The sequence below is a fragment of the Podarcis raffonei genome, chromosome 18 (genome assembly GCF_027172205.1).
Source record: "Podarcis raffonei isolate rPodRaf1 chromosome 18, rPodRaf1.pri, whole genome shotgun sequence".
NCBI lineage: Eukaryota > Metazoa > Chordata > Lepidosauria > Squamata > Lacertidae > Podarcis > Podarcis raffonei.
The window spans coordinates 1,518,731-1,542,505 of NC_070619.1; the positions used below are offsets into that span (position 1 = coordinate 1,518,731).

Sequence of the window (23,775 nt, forward strand, 5' to 3'; positions counted from 1 at the left end):
GATCCGTATATCTCAGGGCAGTTTACAGCATTTAAAAAACGGGGGGCGGGGGAAATACATAAAAGAACAAAAAATAATTATACGAATTAGTTTTCTTACGAGCCTAAACTTCTATTCAGTAGATCCATCCAAATTAAATTTCTACTAAACTTCTATTCAGTAGAACCATCCAAATTAACGGAGCCAAGTTAGACCTATCTATTTCATTTTAGTGAGTCTGCTTTCAGGAGGGCTGACGTCTTGGTGTCTTGCGCCACCTTCAAGTTCAGAGCAGCCTAAGCCAGATCTTTCATTATTTTTTATTGCAGGGTCCCTTCCAACTATATGATTCTATGTTCTTCTCCACTCCTGTTTGTTTGTTTGTTGCGTTATACAGGTTTGCATCTAAATAAAGCCTACTCAGAGGAAACCCACAAAAATTAATGGGCCCTTTATACTTCTATTTCTTTATTGCATTTATACACCTCCAAGGAGCTTAAGGTGGTTTATGTGGTTCTCCCCCTCCTTAATCGCAGGTGGCAACTGGTCTCCAAGGTCACCCAGTGAGCTTCATCCCCAAGTGGGAATCCAAACCCTGGTCTCTCCCAGGTCGTAACCCTTCACTCTAACCACATTGCTTCTTGAATTGCAATGGACATACTTTGTGGGCTGTATGGGGTGTTAGGGGAGGGGTAGTACCTCTGCTGGGGGATACATGCTTCTTCTGGGGTTTTGTCCACCTTTGGTCCCCACCTTGCACTCAGCTCCCACCTGTGGCTCCTAGAAGCTGCCAGCATGTGACAGCGGCCACAATCCCAGAAACGGCTTTGACTTCTCCTGCATGCAAGACAGGAGATGCAGATGGAGATGGACAAGACCAAGAGTGGGTCCAACAGGCAAGGAGGCAGTTTCTGCCCATGCTGTAGAGTTTGTCCACCTGGGAAGGAAGCCCATGTAGGAGAAGGAAAACTCTTCTCCTAAACCTCTGCTGCCTTGCGGGATATCTTCAGAAGAACAGGCTCAGCAATAAACACAACACAAATCCAGAATGCAGTCCCCAAGATGGTTGGGTAGCACGTTGTACACCTCCTTCCAGCAACTCCTGGTGCCCAACATCTTGCTCTGATTTCTTTTGGACCACCTCTGTAGTCCAACCCCCTACAATGCAGGAATCACAGCTAAATAATCCCTGGCAGATGACCATCCAACCTGTTTAAAAACCTGCAATGAAGGAGAGCCCACCCCCTTCCGAGGGAGTCCACTCCACAGTTAAATGGGTTTTACTGTCAGAAAGTTCTTCCCAATGTTGAGCTGAGTCTCCTTTCTTGCACTTTGAATCCATTGGTTTGGGTCCTCCTTGTGAAGCAGGAGAAAACAAACTCGCTCCACCTTCCTTGAGGCAGCCCTTCAGATATTAGATGGCCATCCTATCTCCTCTCAGTCTTCTCCAGGCTAAACATCCCCAGCTCCTTTAGGAATTCCTCCTAAGGCTTGGTTTCCAGACCCTTGATCATCTTGGTCGCCCTCGTCTGCACACATTCCACTTGTCAATATTCCTTTCAAACTGGGTTGAGTTGTATCCAACATCAATTCTTGTGTAGTGCCAACCCACTGAAATGCATGGCTAACGTAGGTTTATTAATTTCCATAGGTCCCACTCTGCATAAATCTTAGGCTGGATATAGCGCCCCCCCATAGGATGGTAACCCATGGACCTGTTACATAACCAGATGGTCACTGCTTTCTGCAGAAGATCTTCTCCTTCTATACCCCACAATGTAAGAGGTTAAATGTAATAAAAAGCAAAACGTCTGAACATTATTAAGATCAAAAATATACACATTGGGTCTCTTAATTCTTATATCACGTGGAACAAGGCCTTTTCAGTGGTGGTTCCCTAGTTGTGGAATGCCCTTCCCTAGGGAAAGACGCATCTCCACTATTGTTATTAACTTTCAGGAGACATTTGAAAACATTCCTGTTTACTCCTCCCAGGCATTTGGTGGCAGAAGAATATCACTCTTAGCAACCCAAAGATCAGTGAATGGAACAATGTTTTTACCCGGAACAGCTTGTAGTTGTTTTAATTGTTTTTAAGATTTTTTTTAAAAAAACTGCTTTAGATTTTCTTGTTTTTAAATGGCTGGCGTTTCTGCTGCCCTGCGCTTCTTTGGAAGAGAGATAAATTGAAGAAATTTCTCCTTTCTCTAAGTTCTGGCTAGCTGCTGGGTTGAAAGATCTTGCTCTCTCCAGCTTCTGTTCCACCTGTGCCTTTATTCCCCAGTTTTTGCTTCTCACACCTCCCCTTCCACTGGTTCAGCTTTTTATGCAGTTAGGCAGGACGGTGGAGGGAAGCAGGAGTGTGTCGGACAGCCAACTGTTGCCACCACGGACACAGCCAGGCTGAGGGAGGAGTGAGCAACCAGCAGCAGTCAAAACAACAGGTCCACATGCAGAGTTACTTGATAGAGCTGAGTTGCCCAAGACTGAGCACCAAGAGAGATGGGGTGCCCCCAGGGTGGAGAAAGATTGCCCATTGCAAGAGTCTAACCCCTGAAGGAATGTGACACACAGGAGGAGGACAGTCACAAACCACACTTTGTCATCAGAGTTGCAAAATCGCTTCCATGCTCTCAACTCGGACACCGATTCTTGGCCAGAAGAGCTAGGACAGTAGTTGCCAACCTCGGAAGACACAAAAGTGGCTGTCAAAGGTACAGTGCACAGAACAATTATTGCCACCCCCAGAGGAGAGAGAGACAGGAGGAGATGGATTTGGAGGATCCATTCTTGATCTAACCCAATCAGATCCAAGGCTACTGACCACGGATGAGTATGCCAATAACGTACTTGCTAACTTCCGTGGAGACAACATTGGAGGAAAGGGAATTGCAGCCTAGAGATGATAAGCTGGGAGGAAGGAGTAGGAAGTACTCAAAACCATAAATTTCCTCTTTGTTTCTGCCTGGTTTTCTGTTCTGTTATGTGGAACAATTGTCTTGTTTTAGGGGTGAGAGGTGGGTCTGGCAGACTCAACAGACAGGCTGTGAGCTGGTGCTGGTGTTGCTGCTATTAAACATGCTCTAGTTATCTCCCGCTTGGACTACTGCAATGCGCTCTCCATGGGCCTACCTTTGAAGGTGACCCGGAAACTGCAATTAATCCAGAATGCGGCAGCCAGATTGGGGACTGGGAGTGGCCGCCGAGATCATATTACACCAGTCTTGAAAGACCTACATTGGCTCCCAGTACGTTTCCAAGCACAATTCAAAGTGTTGGTGTTGACCCTGAAAGCCCTAAATGGCCTCGGCCCTGTATATCTGAAGGAGCGTTTCCACCCCCATCATTCTGCCCGGACACTCTGAGGGCCTTCTGGCGGTTCCCTCACTGCGAGAAGTGAAGTTACAGGGAACCAGGCAGAGGGCCTTCTCAGTAGTGGCCCTCCCATCAGATGGTAAAGAAATAAACAACTAACATTCAGAAGACATCTGAAGTCAGCCCTGTTTAGGGAAGTTTTTAATGACTGATGTTTTAATGTATTTTTAATCTTTCGTTGGAAGCCGCCCAGAGAGGCTGGGGAAACCCAGCCAGATGGGCAGGGTATAAATAATAAATTTTATTATTGTTGTTGTTATTCCTGACTCCTGTCCTTGCTCACGGCTGGGGTTTCTGTGTTTCCTCCTGTTCCTCCCCTCCTGATTTCCAGCATCCGGTATTTCCCAGCTCTCCTCCTCCTCTGGGGCGCGTCCTGTTTCCCACCACCATGAACCTGGGTCCAAACTGTACTCTCCTGCCAATTGCCAGGAAGCCACTCTTCCTCATCCAGCCAGTCCCTGACACCTGTGTATGTACAGCAGCTAGAAGTAACAGCCAGGAACCGAAACGAGGCTAATAATCAGGTTCATGTTTATTGAAGGCTTTTTTGTTAAAAAAAATATTAAAGCAAAAGGATTACATGCCGTTAAACATTTAAAAAAGAAACGACGAATCAGCTAACAAACTTCTCTTTCCACTACGGGTCAATACTGTTCAGATGGCACAGGAAAGGGAGATCAAGAGCCACTGAAAAAACACCACCATCCCCAAACGGAGGGTTGGGGGAGACACAGGATAAAGAATACACGTGCCCTAGCAACTGCAGCAGGAAAGTGTTCGTGGATGCTTGAGGTCTTCGTGAGAGAGCCTGGAAAACTAGAATAAGAAAAAAAACTAGTGAACCAAATTGGCTACCAAGTGGCCATTTTTGCTCTGCGTTTGAAAATATTTTTGCAGACCCATTAAAGATGTTCCCCAGAAGTTGCCCAGTGAAAAGCCGATTGTTAGACGATATCACACACAGGAAAGGAGTGGATCTTGGTTTTAAAATAACCCCAAAAGATCCTTGGGCGAAAGCAACGATGGGAATTTAAATAACACCAGTGTTGCTCAGTTCAATGCTGTCCTGAAACAAATCTTAGCATAAAGGAAGACTGGCTATAATCATGATTATCTTGAAGGGTTGGAGAAGAGTAAAAGTCCTCTTTGGCCCATCCCAAGAAAAACAGTGTTCCATCTTTAAATAAAATTTTAAAAAATCAAAGTTTGCTAGGTACTCCTGCAGCTGTGGAGAGAGTCCAGAATCAGCAGGACCACCCCAACGAAATTGGGTTTCAACACACAGCCATTTATTCCCCCAGCCTGGATATGAACATTCGTAAGTTGACACCCCAAGAATTGGGTTCAAGCCACAAAGGCAACAGAATCAGCTGGAAGAGAGGAATGCAGCCCTCCCACAAAATGCAAGAGAAAATGTTTGGGTTATGCGGTCATCTCACTATCTGCAAGCTCCTGAAGTCAGGAGGAGAAAAGGTTCTAGCAACTTGAAAGAAGAAGACACGAGAGTTGGCTGTAAATATGAGGTGGGGTGAAAACAAAACTGTGGCTGAACACAGAAGCTTCACATCAAAGGAAAGGGGCTATTCAAACAGCAACAACTCATTTATGGGCCAGGGGAATCAGCAATCTGACTCACAGGTGGCCAAAAGGCCAGGTTGGGCTGAGAGCCAATTTAAAAATATATATATGTAATGCTCAATTAGGAAAGAGAAACCAAAACACCCCTAGAAATTAAGTAAGAGAGTGGTTTTAACAGGAGGGTGGCCAGACCCCTGGGGCAGCTTCAGCTTGACAGAACTGGATCCTGCAGGCCGAAGGAAGGGGGTCTCGTGGGGTTCTTCAACATCTTGCTATCAGCAGCAAACTTCTTGGCTCAAACAACGGCAGGAGCCCCACCGATTCCCATGAACGACTCTTGCATTTCTCAGAAAGGCAGAGGAAGAAGTTCCCACTGCATGCGCCTGGTGGCGGCATGGAGCTCAGGCTGACTTCAACACCACACTCTTTGATTCGGAGTTTCCTGGGGCAGAAAAGCTTGTTCTGAGCGGGAAGGAATGCCGCAAACCACAGTGGAGTGTGGTTTCCCCCTGAAAAGTCCACTTTGGCTATGAAGGGGGAAGGAGGTGCGAATGATCCTGCACATCACAAGACCCCCACCACAAATGGGTGGCTGTGAGAAACCAAGGTCTACAACGGACAGAATGTTTCAGAGTTAACAACTGGTTTGTGTCCGGTCACCAAGATGAAGTAGCCTTTTGCAGAAGAGGCTGGGTGGCAAATCGTTACTGGAGGACTCCAGAGGGAAAATGGATTAAAGAGAGTGTGTGGACACTCATCAGAAAACACTGTCAAATTCAAATCGGGATGCTGTCGAGATGGTCGGTTCGTAAGTAGAGTTCGTGCACATTCTAGAGGGGTCCTATTCAGCAATGGAGTGAACCCCCGAATTTCAGACAACCTTGTACCCCCCCCAAAAAAAGCTCTCCAGAGACCTTCCTGCAAGAAAACAGCACTAAGGTTCCTTTGCAGAAGGAAAAAGTAACCAAGACTGTTAAAGAAGACGGAAATGCAGGCCAAGCGAAATCCTGCATGCCTGGCAGTGGCACTGATCGCTGATAACACACACCTCAGAAACAAAAGTGAGATTCGTATCTGCCCTACATGGTATCGGTTTCTACATACTGTATTTTATTTAAAGCAAACAAAGCGATGGTTCAATAAATCGAACAAGTAATGGTTATTCAATAACTTCAGCTCGTCGTGCAGACCCAAAGCAGTTGAAAAGAAAAAGACATCAAATTGTGTAAAGGTGGAATTTCTGAATCTTGCGAAAGGCAGGATGATCATATTGTCCACATAGAGGACAGTCCATTTTTTGTCCTGTCTGGAATGGATACAGGCACACACCCCCACCTACGCAGGGGTTATGCTCCGGGGGCCCCACATGCAGAAGTGAAATTGCATAAAGTGGGGGGCATGCTGCTTTAATAGGGAGGGCGCACGGGGAAGAGACAGACTCACATGCGTCGTCGGGGCTGCTGCCCTGAGCCTTCCGTCCCATCCCTCCCGGGCAGCAGTCCTGAGAGACTTCCAGGCCACAGTTGTTCACTTCCTTTGATTTCCTCCTCCCCTCCCCTTACCGCTTTGATCCACAGCCCCCCGATCAGCTCAGCTACTCACACTCTCCCCCTGCCACTCCTTTTCTCCTCTGAGCACTGACCCTGCCTGGTTCGGAGATGGATTTGTGCCTCACCTGCTGGCTCAGGGCCGCACGGCTAGTGGGGCACTGGGTTGCCCATCCTCTAGGGTGCCCTTGAGAGGTGCTTTCAGACCCAGCAGTGCAGTGCCCAAGCGCTGATCCCATGTGCCCATGTCCCCTCCCTCTGCCCACTCACACCTTGAGATTGTCGCTGCAGCCAGGACCAGGCTGGTGTGTGTGTGTGTGTGTGTGTGTGGACATGTGCCCCACAGCACTCGGAGTGGGGATCTGAGCTGCAGGTAGAAGCAGCCAATTGATTTATTATTTCCCGGCACTGCATGCACACGTGGCTGTACGCAAGTTGGCCTTGCGTAAGTGGGGGGGGGGGGAGCTTGACATCCTAGGTTCTTGTTAAGAGATTTGATCAAAAAGTAGACCCAGCCGTTCCTGCATCCAAAGAATGGCAATGTTCGTTTTGATTTGTTTAGGAGGTTACGGATTCTGAAGAGCAATTTGCTCTTCTAATTGCTCCAAATTTAAAAGGGGTGGGGGATTCTCAGAAGATGGCCTGTCCTCTCTCCAGACCTCTCTCCAGCACAATGATCTTCGCTTCTTTGGTTCAAAGCTCATTCTGGTCATTCAAACATGAAACAAACATGAAAAAACGGTTAAAAACAAACCCAGATAAGCTTTGTGCACACACAGAAAATATCTCCCTGGTCAAAGAAGAAGAAGAAGAAAAAGCTTGAAAACAGAAGAAGAGAGAAACAGTTATTTTAATCTTGCAATTAATTCAAAAGGGGGTGGGGGACACAGCTGACTTGCTGCAGACAACCTACCTATTTATTACAGGCTCTTTTCAGATAGTACATCTGGATCATCCTCTGGCGGAAGGTGGCAAAGGTGTCCTCCTTGTTCTCGTCCCCCGCCACACCCAAGCCCTCCCCCGCTGAGGTGGAGCCCCTAAAAGGGAGGCAAAGCAAAGAGAGAGTGAGCACATGCCCAGCCACCGGCTTCCTTGACCAAAGCGCAGGGCCAACGGGCGATGTCTTGGCCACCGTGTTTCCAAAGAGGTGACCGAGCTCCAGGTCAGTCCTTCCCCACGCCCAGTTCCTTTGGCTCGTGCCAACCACAAAAGCAGAGGAGTCAATTCTGGACAGGGCTAGGAAACAGGCAAACAAAGCTGCACCCTTAACCCCTTGCAAAAAGAAAAGAAATAGAACGGCATGCTGGGATACGTAAGAACATCAGAAGCAGGTGGATCGAGCCAAAGGGTTCAGCATCCTGTTCGCCCAACCAGATGCCCCCAATGGGAAATCCACACGCAGGATTCGAACACAAGAGCCGCTCTCCCCTCCTGTGGTTTCCAGCACCTGACATTCAGAAGCACTGCTGCCTCAGAGTGTGCAGGCGGAGCAGAGCCATCCTGGCTAGCAGCCATTTGTCTCATCTTTTTTTAAAGCCATCCAGGTTGGGGGCCATCCTGTGGCAGCGAGTTCCGCAGCTTAACCGCAGACTGCGCAAAGAAGGGCTTCCTTACATCTGTCCTGAATAGCCACACCAGAACTCACTTCCCAGAAATCACTTAGAAGGTACCTGCCAATTTCTTTCTGGGAGGGCTAAAGTCTTTGGGTTTTATTGTTTTCTGTTTCTAAACGACAGCTCAGAGCTGGGGGCGCCTGCCCAAGGGCACCACTGGAAGCCTTTGTGGGCAGAATGGTGCCCGCTGGCGCTGAGCTGGCGACCTCTGCAATAGGGAATAACTGTGGTGAGATATCAATCCATTCCAAAACCTGTTCGTTTTTTTTTATATAAAAAAGGAGTGTGCCACTTGCTCACGTGCTACGTACACTTTGACGGGGTCCTTGATGCCCTTTCCGTGGGCACCAAGCCCAAGGCCTTCCTTCCAGCCCATTTTCTGCAGCATCTGGAAGCCAATGTTCTTCTGGTTCAGTCGCTTGTGGGAAAACTCCAAATCCTTTGATTTCTGCCACTGAGAACAAAACTGATCATCAACATCATTATCATAAACACCTGGCTTGGCTATTGCATTAAGGCAACAAAATGCCTTAGCAGGATTATTGTTGTTAATACTACTACTACTACTACTACTACTACTACTACTAATAATAATAATAATAATAATAATTTATATAATCTAAAAACATTATACATTATATTAATAATATAATAATTTGTTTCAGTGTATTGCAGTGTTTCCCAAACTTAGGTTCCCAGCTGTTGTTGGATTACAACTCCCATCATCCCTAGCTAGCAGGAGCCATGGTCAGAGATGATGGGAACTGTAGTCCAAAAACAGTTGGAGACCCAAGTTTGGGAAGCCCTGGTCTATTGTTTTAACTTTTTGTGTGTTTTAAATTATGCTGCAAGATTTTTTTAGTGATAACTTTGCTTTTTCATCGGCTTTTTTTTTTTAATTAAAAACTTACTCTAAAAAACACACACAACACAACGCTTTGAAGTTGCTTCTGTAGTCAAGCTGTGGGTAAACTTTATGAAGAGAAATAAACAAATGCACTTTGAATAAATGGGCAATTAACTAATCTTTTTAAAATTTTATTGTCTTCTTCAGAAATCTGTGCGAACCACTCCTCTGAACAATGCTTTTTATAGGGTTGGGGACATTGGGGATCAGTTCAGGGAACAGGGGGGCCTGAGGAAGTTTGGGAACCGCTGGGCTGAAGTTATTGCCAGCACCTAACTGGTGAACAGAAGCTCACACTTGCATTTCATGGAGGTTTCAAGCTGGCTTTGAAAGCTGCCCTGGGAGGCCTCTGCCTGGAAAGCACAGTGCATTAAATCTCTTAAAGAATAAATGCACGTATTTATTACTTTGCCCCCTTCTCACCTTATTTTTGTGGGTCTGATAGCCACGGGGTGGGTCATACGCAATCCGGACGGGGTCGTGGACTGTAATGCAAAAAAAGCAAATCCAGAGGCCAAAGGTCAATCCAGACACAAACAAAATTTGACAAAGAATTACCTGCCTGGCTTAACCCGCCCAGCTGCCTCACTCACCTTTCGGTTCATCGATGAGACAGACCCTCTTGGAGGCTGGAATCAGGCCCACCTTCAAGGACCTGCTGCTGGCCCTCTTGCGCCCAAAGGCCCCGCCCCGCAGAGGAGCCTGGGCAGGTGCTTCTGAGGTGGGGCCCTCGGACTGCCCTTCTCCAGCTGTACTCGAGGCTCCCACGCTGGCAGACCCTGCTGGAGCTTCCTCCTCTTCCACTCCGGACTGGGGAGCCTCCTCCTCCTCCTCTTCTTCCTCCTCCTCCTCCTCCTCATTGTTCTCCCAGTCGCCCTCCGAGGGTGCGGGGCTCTCGCTGGCAGGCCCTGGAATGGCGCTGAAGTTCATGGAGGGGCACAGCTCGTAGACTTTCATCCGGTAAAACCTGAAGGCTGAGCTCTCACGGTCATGCAGGAACCTGAGAGAGAGCACAGGAGGACTTCACTGCAGTGTTGCTGTGTCGCTTCCCCTATGAGGACCCTGAGGTGGCCATACGAGTATCTGGGGACAAGCTGCAGCTCTGAGCTTCACAAGCTCTGAGCTCCACAACTAGGCTTGTTCACTGATTTATTTCGAAAAATATTTAGATACCACTGAATCAAAGAAATATATCACAGCGGTTTGCAACAAAACTATAACCCATCTGCTGCACTGACTGAGACTAGAATGGGGTCACTGTGCCCCTAAAGGACCAGGTGTGCAGCCTGAGGGTCTGTCCATGGAGGTGCAAGTCAATTCTATGTCCAGGGCAGCTGTCTACCAGCTCCATCTGGTATGCTGGCTGAGACCCTCCCTGCCTGCTCCCTGTCTCGCCAGAGTGGTCCATGCTCTGGTTATCTCCCACTTGGACTACTGCCATGCGCTCTACGTAGGGCTGCCTTTGAAGGTGACTTGGAAACGACAACTAACCCAGAATGTGGCAGCTAGACTGGTAACTCTGGTTCTAAAGGATCTACACTGGCTCCCAGTACGTTTCCAAGCACAGTTCAAAGGCCTGGTGCTGACCTTTAAAGCCCTAAACAGCCTTGGCCCTGTATGCCTGAAGCAGCACCTCCCCATCGTTCAGGCCAGCCACTGAGGTCCAGCTCCGAGGATCTTCTGCTGGTTCCCTCCCTGCGAGAAGTGAGGTTACAGCGAACCAGGCAGAGGGCCTTCTTGGTAGTGGTGCCCACCCTGTGGAACACCCTCCCATCAGATGTCAAGGAAATGAACAACCATCTGACTTTTAGAAGACATCTGAAGGCAGCTCTCTTTAGGGAAGTTTTTAATGTTAATAAATATAATAATAGTAATAGTAACATGCCACCACTTTACAGATGTTGAGTGTTGTTACTGCAATGCCTGGCTCATGCAATGAGGCTCGGGGTGCTCCAGGAGCATGCCACATGATTTTCCCGGGGAGGGAGAGGGTAGCTCACCACAGATCCGGGTCATCTGCGCTGTTGTCGATGCTGAACTGCTCCATCTCAGGTCCCACCTCCGCCACAAACCTGGCCAGCCTCTCTGCTGTCACCATCGTTTTGGGATCCACTGGAAAACAGGGGGTGGGGTGGGGGAAGATAACAAAATTATTCCTGCTCCATTTTAAGCAGGGCTTATATTGCTGGAACACTGGTGGGATACAGCCACAAAACACAGGGGTACAGGACGCTAAATAGTGATGATGGGAGTTGTAGTCCAAAATCAACTGGAGACTAGAGCTGGATGATATCTGGTTTTCAACACTGTGATATATCAGCAGCCAAATACCGCAATATGTAGATATATCATGGTGTCTGGAATGGATCTCGCCCGCAGAATATAATACAAAATTGGCATGTGCTCTGCTAACTAGGCTCAGGTGGCCTCAGGGGCACAAAGCACCTTCCATCAGGTTCAGGTGGTGGCCCAGCTATGCCCTTAACTTCACCTATGCTCTAGTAACCTCCAGGTTAGATTACTGCAGCACATTATATGTGGGGCTGACTCTAGACAGTTCGGAAACGTCAGCTGGTGCAGAATTTTACAGCCAGGCTGCTCACCAGGGCAAGGTGGTTTGAGCATACTGCATCGATCCTGGCCTGCCAATGAGTTTCTGTGCTGTTTTTTGACCTCTAAACCTTAAATGGCTCAAGGACTGCCTCTCCCCATATGAACCAACACAGACCCTGCCCTCGTCCTCTGAGAGGTCTGGACAGTGGCAGTATGAGAACAGGTCTTTTCTGCAACATGGTCTGACTCGTGATAAGACAGCTTCCTATATTCCTGTGTAATAATGTTAAGAAGAGCCTGCCAGAGAGGTCAACCTCCTAAGCGTCCCCATAAGCTCCCCACAGCGAAGATCCCAGAGAGAATTATGGGAGCAAAGGCCAGCTCAGCAAAGGAGCACCTCCTTTGGATTCAAAAGCCCCGGGGCACAAAATGCCCACTCCCACTGAAGGAGAGGAAAGAAAAGACCATTGGCTCAAGGCAGCTGTTCAGTGGGCCAGCGGAAGGCAGCTCAGCAGCTCAAGGGTCACAGGTCCCACCTCCAGCTAAAGAGGAGGGGAAAGAACCTCTCTGTCCAGGACCCTGCAGAGGCACTGGCAGGCAATGCAAAGCGAGACCAGGCTAAGACTGGGGGATATCTGGTTTTCAACATCACAATATATCACCAGCTAAACATCACGATATAGTGATGAATCATGAAGTCTGAGAAAAGGGTGCAACTCTGTGCAGTAGAGGCATTGGCTGGCTTCGTGGTTTTTCCTGCACTTGCGATTCCTTGTAGGGGAGAGCTGAGCCAGCAGAGTTAAGAGGGGCTGCAGGAATTGAGAGACACACTGACTGGCTTCAATGTTTTTCCCCAAATTGTGATTTTTGCATAGAGCACACAAGCACACACAAACCACAATTTGCGGTATGTTGCCAGGTCAAAAATTATGAAACCGATATCATGATAAGGACTTCAAACTGGTTTTGGATGATATATCACCAAGTCCTCATAATAAATAACAATAAGTTTATTATTTGTATTCCGCCCATATGACTGGGCTGCCCCAGCCACTCTGGGCAGCTTCCTATATATAAACATAAGAAAACATTGCACATTAAAAAGCTTCCCTATACAGGGCTGCCTTCGGAAGACTTCTAAAGGCTATTATTATTATTATTAGGTAAAGGTAAAGGGACCCCTGACCATTAGGTCCAGTCGCGGACGACTCTGGGGTTGTGGCGCTCATCTCGCTTTACTGGCCAAGGGAGCCGGCGTACAGCTTCCGGGTCATGTGGCTAGCAGGACTGGTGAACCAGAGCAGCGCATGGAAATACCGTTTACCTTCCCGCCGGAGCGGTATCTATTTATCTACTTGCACTTTGACGTGCTTTCAAACTGCTAGGTTGGCAGGAGCAGGGACCGAGCAATGGGAGCTCACCCCGTTGCGGGGATTCGAACCGCCAACCTTCTGATCGGCAAGTCCTAGGCTCTGTGGTTTAACCCACAGCGCCACCCGCATCCCTATTATTATTACTTATTAAATTTGTATACCACCCTATACTTGCAGGTCTCACAGATATCGTGAGTCACAACATATTGCCAGGTCAAAAATTATGGAACTGATACCACAATATGGATTTCAATCCAGTTTTGGGTGATATACAGTATTGATATATCGCCGAGCCCTAGACCAGGCCACATCCTGTCTGCCTTGTCCCCCCCGAAATTCACCTACCGTCAGGGAACTGGCATGCTAGCCCAAGCGAGCTTCCAGCACTCAAACCTTCCCCGGACGCATCTTCTGGGTCGGTGGCTGAGTCGCAGACTCCTGCCTTTTCCAAGGCGGTCTCTGCTGGGTGGGCTATGGGGCTCTGCGGCAGGCCCTGCTCCTTGAGCACTGTCTCGGCGGACAGGAGCGTCTGGGTCCCCACGGTGGCCCGCTTCACCCTCTGGGCTCTCGCCACCCGCCGCTGAAGGATCCTGGGCCTCCTCTTCCAGAAGAGCCGCTTCTTGATGCGGAGGACCTTGCGGGCGCGCAGCAAGGCCTGCATGACAGCCAAATCCTGCAGCTGAGGGGTCTTCTCCTGCTTGGGCTTTTCCTTGGCTGCAGACCTCAGCCAATGCATCTCGGACAGCTTGAGCTTGTAATATTTGTGCTCCAGGCTGTCCTCTTCCTTCAGAAACCTGTTTCGACCGGGGGGGGGGGGGAAGGAGCAGCTAATCAAAACGGTAGAATTATCACGAGAAACAATTTACAACAATAACTTAAAATGTACAAATAGTTAAAAAGAGTAGACCAAAACCAGTTAAAATTCACATCAACTTTCTAAACATCTGGGCAGGCTTTTCTGAACAAGAATGTTTTCAGCAGGCACCGAAAATGATACAGTGAAGGCACCTGCCTGATATCAATAGGCAGGGAGTTCCAAAGTGTAGGTGCTGCTTTGTGAAACGATTTGAGTTATACAAATAAGGAGCAGGTATTAAAAAGGTAAGTTAGGCTGGCCCAAGAAGCCCTGTTCCTAGCAGGCTCTGTGAGTCAAGGGAGCAGAAAAAACCACAAAACTACGAGAAGATATTTACCAGTAGTCTGGGTTGTCCTTCAGCTGAGCTCTCTCTTTCCCTTTCAGAGTGCCAGAAACGATGCCCTCCACCATCTTCTCAATTGTCTCGGTGACCTTCCGGTCAGCGCGTTGTGGAACTAGGACAAGAAACAGGGGTGGGGGTTCGGATAAAATGAAAACCTTGCTCGTGGGAACCTCACAATCACAAAATTACAGTAGGGCCACAACTCACTCATGATTTACTTATGCATTTGCAGCTTTGCTTGGGAGGAGGCGGGGGATAACAAATAAATGGAGAGCTGGGGGGGCAGTTGGGAGAGGCCATCTGAAATCTCATGAGACCTTTCCAGAGCTCAGCAAACCAGAGGGCATAAAAAACTATTTCCGCACCAGGTTTTCCTGCTGCAGAAAAAGCTTTCAAGCTTCCTGGGCTCCAGGAAGGTCACACGAGACCTCTGGAAGGCTGGGGGGGGGGGAGGGCTGTGAGGTGTCAGATAGCCCTGAAAGCCTCCAACAGCCTTCCAGAGCCCTCACGCCACCTTCCCAGAGCCTGGTTCTCTGCTGCAGTGTTGAGGAGCCCACGGGGCAAATGAGGAAATTATTCCCAAGCGCAGGCTGTACGCAAAAGTAAGGCAGAGAGAGCTATGTGGGGTCAGTTCTCGGGGTCTCACTGACTTTGTGTGATTTTGCCTTTGCACAAGAACACCTAGAAATAACTCCGCATCGGCTGCAGTCCTCCCATATTACAGATCCTGCCAATAAGACATCAATTCTCATTTTTCTGCAACTGCCTGAGGAAAAGGACAAATCATTAACATTATTGGTGATTTTGGGTGTGGATTTTTCCTTTGGGTATATTTAATTTTTGGGAGTGGGAAGGCAGGGCAGAGCAAGCACCACCTCATGCCAACAAGCCCCAGACACAAACTATAACCCTGACAATTCAAAATGTTGGTGCTGACCTTAAAGCCCTAAACAACCTTGGCCCAGTATACCTGAAGGATTCTCTGCACCCCCCATCGTTCAGCCCGGACACTGATGTCCAGCTCCGAGAGCCTTCTGGCGGTTTCCTCCCTGTGAGAAGGGAAGTTACAGGGAAACAGGCAGAGGGCCTTCTCGGTGGTGCTGCCCACTCTGTGGTATGCCCTCCCATCTGATGTCAAGGAATTAAAGAACTATCTGACTTTTAGAAGACACCTGAAGGCAGCCTTGTACAGGGAAGCTTTTAATGGTTGATGTTTTATTGTGCTTTTAGTATTTTGTTGGGAGCTGCCCAGAGTGGCTGGAGTAACCCAGTCCGATGGGAAGCACATGAATCGTAACATCATCACCATTATTAACCCTAAGAAATAAAATTTAATGCTCACAGGGACAACAGAAGCAAGGTGGGAGAAGAGGACAAAGTCTCACAAACTGAAACAACGTGAACCCCAGAAAGTCTATAGATGGAAATAATTCTTCCCCCAAAGAAGTAGCACCCGCTTACTCTTAATCTTCGGCTTGGTTTCCGGAGCGCCCTGTGGGCTGGGGGTCTCCACCCTTGGCCTCTTCAGCTGCACCTGGGACCCGCTCTTCTCCAGCCAGCCCTGCAGGTGTTCAATGTACTCCTTCCCAAACAAGGCCGAGGTGTCAAAATTGGGGAACAAGATGGGCAGAGGGGCCACCTCCTTCAGCCCGATGGCCTCCAGGATCTTCTCCTGCCGGAAGGAGGAGGCCATGGCGAAGGTCTGGCCGACGAGCACCAGGGCCTTCCGGCAGAGGGAGGCGGTGGTCTCGAAGGCAGCCGCCATCTGCCCCGGGTCGCTGAAGCTGCTGGATTTCAAGCTCAGCTCGTAGGCATTGCAGGCCATCAGGAGTGGGACGGCGCTCTTCAGGAGGCAGGCCTGGAGGTGCATCATGTACCGGTCAAAAGGTTTGATGAGCTGGAAGAAGCCGTTCTTGGTGGCCACCAGCTTCTTTTCCAGCAGCAGGTTCAAGAACTGGCCGTCCACTTTGGGCGTCCGCAGCGCCGGGTGCTGCAGAGTCCGCACGACGGAATAGCAGAAGTCCTGGTGCTCCATCTTCAGCGAGCACTTGAAGGAGGCCAGCATCTTGGCGCACGTCTCCGTCTCCAGCTTGAAGAGGATGCGGAACATTTCCGTGTACTCCGGGTCCTTCTTGATCTTGTGGAAGCCGGCCCACTTGATGATCTCCACCCCAAAGGTGGTGAAAACATCCAGCGGGCCGTGGAGGTCCAGCTGTGGCTCTTTGTGCAGGGCATGCCTCACGGATTCCGGGTCGTCGTGCTGCAGGGTGCCCCTCGGGGGCAGGGACGGCCGCTGGCCGAGCTGGAGGTGCTGAGCGGGGAAGGCCCTCCCCTTGGAGGGGGCGGCGGGCTCCCCCAGCAGGTTGCATGAGGACAAAGCCTGGACCCATTTCTTCACGGGGAGGACCGCAGCTGTCTTGCTTTTGACCAGGCCCTGTGGGGCCCGGATGCACTTCGCCGTCAGGTCCCTCCCCGCGTGTAAAGAGGGAGCAAACTCTCTCTCCGCCTCCAGGCCATACTCCAGGTTGTAATCCTGACTCCTCACAGTCCCAAACTCCTCTTCCAATAGCCCTGGAGAATGGAAGCCACTCAACAGCTCTGCTGAACTGTAGCCAGCATCCCGGAGCCCGGAGGTCTCTCGGGAGGAGGCAGGGCCATAGTCCCTTTGCCGAGAGGACGGGCGACCGTAACCCCGCTCCCTGGTGGATGGGCCGGGGAGCTCCCTTTCCGCAGAAGACAAATGGCCGTAGTCCCGGTCACGGGAAGGGGCCTGGGCGTAATCTTGGTTCCGTGAGCATGTGGGTGTGTAGTAATCCTCCTCCTCTGACTGATAGGGAGGCACCGAATAGTCTTGGCTGGCGGCTTCTTGGGCTTCTCCCCTCCAGTCGCTGTGCAGGTACTTTCTCTCCTCATGGAAATCCCCGTCCTCATCCTCGTACCGGGTTCGCTGCGCTGGGCGCGAATGAACTGCGGGGGGAAGAAAAAAGAAAGCTATTTCTCATGGCATAAAACCAAGGACACCGGGAGAACTCAACAGGGTGCTTCTTCAACTAATTGGTGCAACATGATGGCACCTGTGTAAAAACTAAGTACAACAAAATTGGTGCAATATGGGACAGCTGCATATTCCTTTATTTATTATTAAATTAGTATACCGCTCTGTACCCGCAGGTCTCAGGAGAGTTCACAAGATAAAATCACAATATAAAAACACAAAACACACCATAAAAATAAAAACAAGAACCACCCAACAACCCCAGACCAAGACCTTTTAAAAGGGCTCTGGATGCCAATCAGTCAAAGTGTCGTAAGTTTAAAAAGTGACTCAACCCCCCCCCCTTTGTTCTTTCAAAATAGAGCACTTTTAAATGCGTAAAACTTGAACTGTTGAGCAAAACCATAATAAGGACACAACTGCATAAACAGTTCTGTCCTTTATCAGGACAGGCAAGGGATGGCCTTGGCTCCCCAGGGGAACAACGAAAACACGTCAGAACTTTATCTTATGTGCTGACCACAAAATACGCACAAGACCAATGTCCGGGGAAAGCGCCAAAAGCTTGTTCCCGGAGATTATGGCGTCTTCCCAGTTAAGAGTAGGAAGAGGAAGATCCTTTTATGGTTGAGAGTACCAGAGCAGGAACATATGTGGTGTCAACCTGCGTATACAAGTTGACGTGGCTGGGGAAGGGGGAGAGGATGCCTGGAGGGTATATAAACTGCATGAAACCTGTCATTTCTTTGTACTTGCTGTGGACTCACCACGCAGGTGCCTTCTGCTATCCGGAGAGCAGAATAAACTCTTTCTTTGAACCAACCTCGGTGTCGTTTTGACTTCCTTCCTCCTGTCCCGGAGCAACGTAGACCCAATCGGTGAACTCCAATAAGGCTACAAAAGTCCTGGTTGAATAGGAACATTTTTGCCTAAAGGCAAAAAGGCCATTTGGTGCCTAAAGGTACTCCCTAGGGAGAGCATTCCACAAACAGGGAGCAACTGCAGAACAGGCCCGGTTCCTGTGTTGCTGCCCTCCAGACCTCTTGTAGAGGAGGCACATGAAGAAGGGCCACAGAACATAATCTCAATACAGTGGTACCTCGGGTTAAGTACTTAATTCGTCCTGGAGGTCCGTTCTTAACCTGAAACTGTTCTTAACCTGAGGTACCACTTTAGCTAATGGGGCCTCCCGCTGCCACCGTGCCGGAGCACGATTTCTGTTCTCATCCTGAAGCAAAGTCCTTAACCCGAGGTAATATTTCTGGGTTAGCGGAGTCTGTAACCTGAAGCGTATGTAACCCGAGGTACCACTGTATCAGGGTCAGCTCATATGGAAAGAGGCTGTCTTGAGGCACTGCAGGGGGTTGGACTAGATGATCCTCAGGGTCCCTCCCAACTCTACAGTTCTATGATCATTGGGACTTTAATGAGGTTAGCAGCACACTCCACTTGGGGGCTGGCCACTAACCGCAAACCCTTTAATGCCAAGCCAAGGGAACCTTTTCTGGCTCAATGGACATATCCCATTTTGGGCAGACCTTCTGCGCAAGGGTCGAGGCTGAAGGGGTGCAGCAAAGAAGGTGGATCCAACCTTTTGACAGTAGGCTAGTTGCTGCACACACTTGCACTCACGCATCTATCAATCTACCCTCCATCCTGGCAAGCAAAAGGCATGGTCAAGGCTCAAGGACACATCCCAGCTGCACAAAAGCACTCATGTGCGCGTGCAAAGCAGGGCTGGCAAGGAGAATCTGGAGGGCGGCACCTGCTTTAGGGGAAGGTCTCAGAAATGGAAGAGCGCGAGGCATGTGGAATTATTTTCTGGCTCCGATTAAATTTACTGGGGTCATAACGCTCACCTAAAACGCCTTGAGTCTCTGAGGCCGGAAGCAGGACTGGGGTCAAAGGCTGATGAGCAGCAGCAACAAATAGCTCAGGGGCATTGGACCAACCATACCTCTCAGCTGGTGGAGGGCCTCGTCGATGGGGTCACTCCTGTCCAGACGAAGCCGTTTCGCCTTGACTTGCATGAGGGCATCAAAAGGCTCCCGCGTCATCCGCCGAGCAGCCATCTGGGCTCTGGAATGAGAAAGGAGGAAGAGCTAGGGAGGAGGGGGAACAGTTGGCATCCATATCGCCTAGCGATCCTTTAGCATGATTCATAAATCAGGGAGCGAGTAAAATAAAGCGAGTAAGTCTCTTCTACTACATGCCCTGAATCTTCCAGTGTTCAGCTTCACTGGATGCCCCAGAGTTCTACTGTTAGGAGAAGAGGAGAAAAACCTTTTCTCTATGCACAGCAGAGGGAGAGAGCTATGGACCTCGCATTTTGTTTCTGGGCTTCCCAGCGGCATCTAGGTGGCCAGCATAAGGACAAGGGGGGTGGATGCAGCAGGGCTTTTCTTATGCTCTACCTGCTCTCAAACGTGTCAGGTGACTTACGCCAGTTGTCTGGTGACCCACTACCAGGCCAAAGCCTAATCAATGGTGGGTCACAGCAGCAGCATTGCCTAATGATACTAATAGTAATAATTTTTATTATTTATACCCCACCCATCTGTGTTATATGTATGGTTTTTTATATTTTAACAAGTGGGTCCCCAACGCATGTTGAAGACTAACCGACTTACACCTCTGTCACCAGATGCAATATTCAAAGCTGCATTACTCCTGCTTCCAACTTTCTTCCAATGAAAGGAGACCGTAACTTTCAGCTCACTGAGAGACTCCAGAGCAGCAGGCTGGAGGACAGAGGAGTTTTCATTTTTAAGTTTTGCAAGACTGGACAAACAAGTTTAGAAAGGAGCCTCTGGGGTGGGGTTAAAGGAGTGGCCTACTCTTCTCTGGTCCTTGTTTCTGTTGAAAAGCATCCACCCAGCCATGCTGAGAGGTGGAACTGGGTATCATCCGCATACTGGTGAGCACCCAGCCCCAACCCCCTGGTGAACTCTCCCAGCCATTTCATGTACAGTCATACCTCGGGTTGAAGTAGCTTTGGGATGAGTATTTTCAGGTTGCGCTCCACGGCGACCCAGAAGTAATGGAACGTGTTACTTCTGGGTTTCACCGCTCGCGCATGTGCAGATGCTCAAAATGACATCATGTGCAGAAGCAGCAAATAGCGACCCATGCAGAAGCGCGGATGCGGGTTGCGTTTGCTTCAGGATGCAAACGGGGCTCCGGAACGGATCCCACCTGCATCTAGAGGTACAACTGCAGATGTTAAAAAGCATGGGGGAGAGGATGGGGCCCGAGTGGTCCGAAGACTCATCTCCCACCGCTACTTTCTGGACACTGGCCAGCAGGAAGGAGCAGAACAGCAGAACCCCTGCAAGGGTCGAGAAGACAGGTTTTGCCCATCCAAGCTGCTTGTTTGCACTCTCAGGGGGGGGGGTAACAAGTTGAAACTGATCCCAGAAAACCTGGCACTCCCACGATTTTGTCTGCAAAAGCTTTGCAAAATAGCTGCAAAGGGGGATGTTGAGGTCCAGCTGCCGCCTCTCAGCCTAGCCTACCTCACAGGGTTGTTGTGGGGGATTGAGGGGAAGGGGAGGGCCACATACACCACCTTCAGCTCCTTGGAGGGGGGGCTATCAATACCATAATACATATATTTTAAAAATTCATTTATTGCACAAATAACATAAAGTACATACAATACAAACATTCCACATTACTGTACAAATGATCCAAGAAATTACAAACATAGAAAAGAGGGAGGAAAGAAGAGAAAAGAAAAGGAAATAGAAAATGAGTTTGTTTAAAATAAAAAGAACCTTCCAACTACTGTATACCCGTTGTACTATTTTGCGATTTATTTTTATTTTTTTACACAGTTTCCTAGAATTGTTTTTTTCCTCCTCCTTACTTCTGCTTTTCTCCACCGTTGCATTATTTTACAAGAGTCATTGGATATCTGCCAGGAGACTTTTGCTACCGTAATAATTTAAAATATCCTCAAATAATGGGGAGAGAGCCCTTTGCCCGGCACCAAAACCAGTTAACAGTGGGGGCAGCAGGAAAGGCGATCCAAGTCGGCCAACGTGCCCCCAAGGAGTCCCTCTTTGAAGGCGCCTCAAGGGCAGGAACAGAGGTTGCCAACTTACCAGCTCTCCCTTCAGGCACGCAGCGCTTTTCACTGCCGGGCCCTGGGAAAATAAAAGCCGCGCTGGCTGCTTGCCTGGGGCAGCAAAGTGGCTGCCTCCGAGTCAGTTGGCAACCTCCGGCCTTCCTTCCCCCCCCGACTCCCCCTTTTCTTTCTTCCTTTCCCCCCTCAGAGCTTTCACTTACCAAAGGCTGAAGAAGAAAAGGGAGGGGCGGAGTCCCCCCTTATTGAAATACAGAGTCTCCCCAGCAACACCCAGCCTCGAAACCAGGCGGGGAGAAGGGGGCTGCCACTACGCATGCGTAGAGATTCTACCGCGCACGCGCGTGGAGATTCTACTGCGCGCACGCGCAGCGGCTTTCTATCCAAGCCCCGCCCTTCTTCCCTCCCTCTTGTGCGCACGCGCAAAAGAAACACACACACACACACACACACACATATATACAAAAAAACACAAAACCCCGCCCCTTGCAGGCGTTTCCCCGCCCACCAGCCCTAGTTATGCGCAGGCGCGGTGAAGTGCTCTCGGCCCACCTTCCGCCGCGAGGGCTCTGTCGTGAGGCGCATGCGCACAACGTGCTTGTCAACTTTTCTCTCTCCGGGCTCAGCATCTTTTGCAGACGAAGGCGCTTCATTTTCTTTATGCTCCAAATGAACGAATAATTAGTAAATCCGATTGCTCTACGGATGAAGGGCGGTGTGCAAATTTAATTAATAATAATAAGTAGTAGTAGTAGTGATTGCTTCCTTTTCAACAGAAACGAGGAAAAGCTGCTTTCCAAACTGGCGAAGCTTAGAAATGAATCCTAGAATTGTACAGTTGGAAGGGACCCCCAGGCGTCATGCAGCCCCCGCAAGGCGGGAATCTCAGCTCCAGCCTCCAGGGAGGCTTCTTACCACCCTTGAGTCTCAGTGAGCTGGAGGAAGGCTAAAAGCTGGAGTAATTGCATATTGCATCTGTAAAGAGGGGTGCAACTCGGTCAGTCTCCCAACATGCATTTAAAGAGCCACTTCTTAAAAATAAAATAAAATCCTTACTTTGGCGACCACTTGTAACCAAGTAAGATTGTCTTCCATGAATATGGTCTTACCAGTGTGTCCATAAGTGACTGTGGAGGCCAATTCTGGAGCCACACGTCCTTCCACAGTGGAGACGTAAGTTTCTGGGCAGGAGTTGATCCTGGTGAGGGTTTGCCAAGCGTGCCTTTCTCTTAGCACGTTTCTTGCGTCCTGAGTTTCTGCTTCAAAGTCTGTGACGCCTTTGATTGAGGCTGTTCTCCAATTGGAGCACTCGCAGGCCAGTGTTTGCCAATTTTCCATGCTTATACTGCATTTTTTAGATTTACCTTCAAAGTCTCTTTAAACCTCTTTTGTTGTCCACCGGCATTATGATTACCATTCTTGAGTTGGGAATAGAGTAGTTGCTTTGGAAGACAATAATCAGGCGTCCGCACAACATAACCAGTCCAAATAAAATAATACATAAATGGCCATAGAAAACAAGCTTGTTCCATCTTCCATGTGACAGCCCTTGAGATATTGGAAGATGGCTTTCATATCTCCTCTTTCCAGGCTAAACATCCCCAGCTCCTTCAAGCGCTCCTCATCAGGCTTGGTTTCCAGACCCTTGATCATCTTTTTCACCCTCCTCTGCACACCTTCCAGCTGGTCAACATCCTCAAATTGTGGTGCCCAGAACTGGACAGAGTATTCCAGGTGTGGTCTTCCCTTGATTGGGACACTTGAATTCTGTTGATGTGGGAGATCAAATGCAGGAAAATCTTCCTGATGTAGAATAGAATTTCCCTATTTTCATCTGAGAACTGTTGGAGGGTAGGCTGGTGCTTCTTTTAACTGCAGTTACTGCACTGCAGGAGGTTGGACTAGAGGACCCTCAGGGGTCCCTTCCTGCTCTACAATTCTATGATTATTCTGATGTTCTTATCAGGCAGGACTTGAAGCAGGAAAGCTGAAGCAGGTACACAGCTCACCTGGAAACTGTCTTGTCAACTAAAGTGAGATGGGCTTTATTCACATTGAATCCTTAATCTGTTTAATTCTTTGTGCCTCCACACATTGCTGAACAACAACTCCAATCATCCCTGGCTAATGGACGGGAGTTATAGTTTAGCAGCACCAGGAGGACCAAAGGTACCCGGCGCCTGATTTAAAGGGTGGCAGTTTCTTCCTAAATTTGTACCTATACATAATAAAAGAACTTTGTCTTAATTCTATGTGTCTATTGGTCTCCACTTTTTCCCTCCATTTTCTCTGGGGGGATGCGGTAAGCCGTCACTCTAAGGGGAAACAGGTCCACCCTCAGAGGAGATGGATGGACCTAAGGACAGATATGCAACCCGTTTGTGATGTCAGCTCAAAACCCCAACCTCACTTTGCGGTTGAGGGCCACCGCCACAGCCTTGGGTCTGCAGCCTGTGGGTGGCTTGGCTTGGCTGGGACAGAATCAGAAAAGCTGGGGGTTACTTTAAAAAATCCCACCACATATTAGAAAATGATAAAGACAGTGTGACCATCAGCAGTCTCAAGATCA

The 23,775-nt window shown here is 49.1% G+C and overlaps 1 protein-coding gene across 2 annotated transcripts; it reads right to left on the bottom strand.

The window, feature by feature from the left end:
* Positions 1–4,026: 4,026 nt before the first annotated feature.
* SUGP2 (SURP and G-patch domain containing 2) lies at positions 4,027–21,442 on the bottom strand. 2 transcript variants are annotated; one of them, XM_053372533.1, is made up of 11 exons: positions 21,410–21,442; positions 19,077–19,198; positions 15,586–17,091; positions 14,119–14,236; positions 13,271–13,719; positions 11,000–11,111; positions 9,593–9,999; positions 9,423–9,484; positions 8,404–8,546; positions 7,393–7,516; positions 4,027–4,170 (listed from the first exon to the last, which is right to left on the bottom strand). In XM_053372533.1, exons 2-10 carry the CDS (start codon positions 19,189–19,191, stop codon positions 7,393–7,395), a joined length of 3,036 nt encoding a protein of 1,011 aa, XP_053228508.1. In that variant the 5' UTR covers positions 19,192–19,198; positions 21,410–21,442; the 3' UTR covers positions 4,027–4,170. The 2 variants fall into 2 exon arrangements, with proteins under 2 accessions (XP_053228508.1, XP_053228507.1); XM_053372532.1 differs by lacking the exon at positions 4,027–4,170 and adding an exon at positions 6,020–7,184.
* Between the last annotated feature and the right edge of the window lie 2,333 nt (positions 21,443–23,775).